The 5009-nt window shown below is 40.7% G+C and overlaps 1 protein-coding gene across 1 annotated transcript; it reads right to left on the bottom strand.

Moving 5' to 3' along the window:
* Positions 1–2081: 2081 nt before the first annotated feature.
* On the bottom strand, positions 2082–4112 carry LOC116179801 (cytochrome P450 9e2-like). The gene is made up of 7 exons (XM_031499651.1): positions 3970–4112; positions 3696–3912; positions 3486–3649; positions 3113–3438; positions 2674–3067; positions 2361–2627; positions 2082–2311 (listed from the first exon to the last, which is right to left on the bottom strand). Exons 2-7 carry the CDS (start codon positions 3899–3901, stop codon positions 2121–2123), a joined length of 1548 nt encoding a protein of 515 aa, XP_031355511.1. The 5' UTR covers positions 3902–3912; positions 3970–4112; the 3' UTR covers positions 2082–2120.
* Positions 4113–5009: the final 897 nt, after the last annotated feature.

Here is a 5009-nt window from a genome sequence, read left to right as displayed (position 1 = left end):
TACTTTTTATTGAAAACCTTAAGTGGAAAATTCAAATTTTCCCTTACCTTCCACATATATTAGACAATTCCAGAGTCATCGCGCTAAAATTGTTAAAATTAATGATCTAAGCGTCTTTACGTGAATGGAGCCGGGCTGTGATCCTCTTGAGGTAATGTTATTTTCCTATATTTCCTCTATTGTAACACGTTTCTTTTTAGGTTCTGCCATATGTTTTTAATTTAATTACCTACATTTTTTGACCTATATCGCGATGCGAAACCCATTGGTTAATGGGGTACGTACGATTTAATTAAGTGGAATTGGGTTTGATTTTGATGTTGTTTTTGAATATATTTTTCTTTGTAGAAGTACCGTGTTCTGGATGAAATGCAAACACCCGCTTTCAAATTGAAGATGGCTACCTGTCGATTAGCTGGAACTTGTCAATTACATTGCATCTAAGATCGCAGAATCGCTAAGCAAACGTTATCCCAAATACCGGAAATTGTAAACTTGCATGTGACCTGTTGATAATCGCTTTTGTCGTTAGTTTATCTTGTCGTTTATCTCTAGGTACCGAAGTCATGAGAAACTGCTCTAGATTAAGGTAACTGTCGCTATTTGAACGCAACACACATCGTTCCGGTGTCACCCGACCGACGCTTGTAGTGATTTTGACTTTGCGTATTTTTCTAACAGTTAAATCCTCGGTTAAATCCAATAAGCGATTTAGTTAAGTGTATCAATCTACTCGTAAAATTAAAGAACTTTTTAATATTAACAGAAAATTATCGTAAATTGCATTTGGTGGAAGAAAATTATCAAGAAAAATTTGGATTTGCATGTTCTTAAAGAAATCAATTTCTGGGCAAATTGAAACCGTTTGTATTACATGTATTTTGTAATTTTTGAACACATTTGAATTGGATTTGATTAGTTCGTTGAAATTTCAAGAAAGAAAATCCCCAACTGAATGTGTCGATTCTGATTGTCTAAATTGTGTATAAGAAGTGGTGGTGTGTATTGTTTGATATTGAAGTATGGGTAGTTAAAACGATCGGGCCACGAAAAGTATTGTGTTAAAGTTAAAATTCCTAGCGAAAGCTGTAAATAGAAAACTTGTGCAAGGTATTGTAAATTGGAACTATTTGATTAATGATTTTAGTGTCAAAATATTCAAAGCTTTAGAGTAATTTTGCTCTCTTCTCTGTCGGTCTGCCTTTGCGTGTCGTATTTACTGCTACCATTTTCTAAACATTTATTTTGTGCTGTTTGAAGTTGGTAGTTTAGACGTGGAGACCGAGCTAAGACTTTGTTTGGCCCTAACTACGTGGGTTATTATAGAAAATGTCACAATTGTTATTTATAGATGGATTTGGTGGAAAAACATCTAAAAGCTTTGTCGCGTGTCCCCAAAATTAAATTTGACGCACTCGAACCACACGCGCACGTCATTTTTTGAACGCTTTTGATAAGACCTTGCTAAAAAATATCAGAATCAATGTGTTGTGAGTCAAAAAATACTCGATTTTTTATCCTTCTCCAGTGGTTGACCCCCCAGACCCCTCCTTTTCTTGGATTTCTCAGGTTCATATGTTTTTGAGTAATCGTGCGAACGCCCTGCCGGTCTTTTGGATTTGATAACCTACTAGCGCAAGTGTTAGATAATGTATTTACCAATGATAAAGAAATAGCGAACAGTAATTTTCCTCTCCTCATAATAATAAGTATCAATTAATTCACTGGTAAAAATCTTCGATGAGAGATGCAAATAATTGGTTAATTTTTAAATCTTCTTTGTGAATGGGATAAAGCAAATCCATAAGTTAGTACTTTGGCCTTTTTTTGGATAAGCCGATTTCACCAGCTGGTGTTATCTTTAGCAAGTTTATCAAAGATATCTGCTCGGGTTACTCGGTGCTTGTGTTCTTAAAGGTTTTGTTCTTAGAATGGCGAAATTATCCAGCGTGGGTACCGAACGACCTCAATCCATTGTTGTACATGTCTTGTAACACCAGCAATAACTAATTGCACCTCACCTGCCTACTTCGACCAATTATCTTGTCAAAAATCGCGTGTATAATCAGAGGACCAAATAATAAGATTTGATTAAATTTAATTGTTAAAAAAAAGTATAACTAATGAAAGTATGACTGATCGACGTCCTGTCTCGGTTCCAATCCAATCCAGTAGTCGTACTCGCTGCTCATGATGTTATGCCGTTTGCTCTCCACGAAAGGTATCACAGTCTTCTCGGTCGGTACAAACCGGAACCGTAACAAAAAGTGGAACAGCATCAGCCTAATTTCAAGGGAAATTAGACGCGCGGCTGCAAAAAAAAGCGGATTATGGATCGACATCGACCGAAAGGGCCCTACCTATGCACTTCCTTGGACCGGAACTAAACGGTAAGAACGCGCGCTGGTCCACTTTGGCCTTGTTTTCCTCGTTAAACCTCTCGGGATCAAATTTCAGAGGGTTCGGGAAGTATTTCTCATCGCGCATGAAGCAGTAAAGCGGAATCGTTATGTCCTGTCCGGTCGCCAAGTGTAAGGGCTTTTCGTGTGGTAGCACTGGCTGAATGGTGTACGGTTTTGTGACGATGCGATCGACAAACGTCGTGTTGCTACGCAAACGCGAGCACTCTATAAGGCTTCGAATTATCAAAAAAATCGTGAAGAATTGATGTACCTTTGTAAACCATGTCTAAATATTTCATCTGCATCAGAATGTCATGCGTCAGCTTGCCGTCGCAGCTTCTCCACGTCTCGTCAATTTCCACGATCAACTTCTCTTGAACTTCCGGCTGTAACGCCAACTCGTAAATGAAATTGCACATGGTAATGGAAAAGGTATCGAAATTGGAGAAGTACATCCCCATCAACTGCGCCACAATTTCGTCAGTCAGCTCATTGGAATCCTTACGATTGTTGACATCCTTCTTGTTTTCCAACAAACTTTCATGGAGCAAGTGCAGCATGTCGATTCGCGTGATGTTGTGCTTTTGCCGGTATTCCAAAGCGTCCTTAATCAGTTTCCGATAAAAGAGCTTGCCTTCCGTCTCGAAGAATTTGATGCCTAAAATCTGCAAGACATTGGAGAGTGGTGCTCAAACGCTGGCTTTTTTTACCTTTGCCACCGCGCTGTTATAGGCGGCATTGAAGAACAAGAACCCCTTAATTTTGGGCATTGAAAACGTTTTCCTAGCCATCCTCAGAAACTCATTGTTGGGATCCTTGAAGGAGTCGCACTCAATCCCCATGAAGTAGTCCAGGGTGAAGTCGTTGGCAAGCTTCATAACCATGGGGCGTATGTTTCCGCTGACGGTTTTGTTGTGTTCGAGGATGCTTTGGATTAAGCGATTGGTGCTCTTGGCCAAGTTGGGGAACATCACTTTCAGTTTGCTTAGTGTGAAAGCGGGAGTTACAATTCTTCTGTGCTCTTGCCAGTCGGAACCTAGAGGCAATGGAATTATCGACGCAGGTCGCATTGTCGTATAAAACCTGTTCTGATAAAAGTTAGTTTGTCCCATAAGTTATCCACCCCCTTGGGTACGAATAGTCGATGGTCGGAGAAGGAATCAAAGTCCTTGATGGTGATTTGCTTCGCAAGCTCGACGTCACGTATAAATAAGGTCGGTGTGCCAAAGCAATGGAAACCAATGTACCTACAAGGGCCTTTGTCTTCAATCGTCAGGTGATGATCTCTTTTACCTGTGCTTCGAGTACTTATTATACGCGTCCGTCATAACCTGGTTCATTGACTTCCTTTTCAACAGTGACTGCAGCAGGTTCCCGACAAACGGCACTGGAACATCGCAGGGAACTTTTCTCTTCTTCCAGTACTGAATCGGCTGGTAGACCTTCCTGTGGAAGAGGAGCGCGAGAACAACTCCCAAAAGAATCAACCACACGCCCATTTTGTAACAAACTAAAACCAAGAAAAGCACTCCATTCGTCTGTTTACGCGGAGAAAACTGATACTCACCCGGCGATGTCTAAACAGATACTGTTAATTACATCAGATTCTTGTTGGCAGTTTTAATGTTTCGATAGTAACGGATCTCGCGTTAAAAATAGATCCGGTTATCACTTCATTTTCTTGACAACATGCTCGTCGGTGAGTTCGAATTGCAACGTGATCTCAAATGGATTCTTCCATTTTTGGGGTGCCGATTTCGCCTTTTTGTAACTGACGCCCCAAATCACAATGAAAGTGTGACATTTTCGACAACTTACACTATTAACAAACCAATTTCTTCCACTCAACAACACTAATTTGATAATAGACCCTGTTCCAATAATAAAGGAACTAACTAAGTACTGTTAATTGGTGTACCCCCACACTCATCCCCTTGGGTTTACTATTCTATAGGGACCCAATATCTTCTATGATTAGGAAGTCAATGCAAGGGGTACATTGTACTGGAAAACAGAAAAAAATAAATTGTACATCATCCTCAATGTCCGTTTAAGTTACCTTCACGTTTGCATCACTTTCTTCATAGGAGGAAGGACCCAAATCAAGACTAGCATAGGAGGATCACTAACGGTTGTAGGATGCCTCATCCCCTCTGACAAAAGCGGACAAGCGGAACTCAGGAATCTGGGCGAAATTATAGAACCAAAGAGCGAAAGATACCCGGGCATCCAACTAGACTAGGGTGGACTAGAAATGGAAGGGAAGGGGAGGAATAAAGGATAGGCAAAATGCTCATGAACGAGCAAGAGAACATGAATGACAGCGAGCTAACATGGTACATCCACATGGACTAAGAGGGTGGAAACACATTCAGCAAATCCAAAACGATGCTGACAACATGCGGGAGAGGAAATCACAGATTGGCCACATAGTAAGGACCAAATCAAAGAAAATAATCATTACTAACACATTAGGAGTATGGGTCGGAATAGTAGGATCGGACTAGAAAATGGTAAGGGGGAAAGCGGGGGGGGGGGGGATGAAGAAGGAAAGAACAGAGAGCAAAGCGGGAGAACTGAATGGGGGGATGTGAAACTTCTGACAGG

This window comes from Photinus pyralis, unplaced genomic scaffold (assembly GCF_008802855.1).
Source record: "Photinus pyralis isolate 1611_PpyrPB1 unplaced genomic scaffold, Ppyr1.3 Ppyr1.4_LG8, whole genome shotgun sequence".
In the NCBI taxonomy this organism is placed as follows: Eukaryota; Metazoa; Arthropoda; class Insecta; order Coleoptera; family Lampyridae; genus Photinus; species Photinus pyralis.
This window is presented reverse-complemented; position numbering and strand designations above follow the sequence as displayed.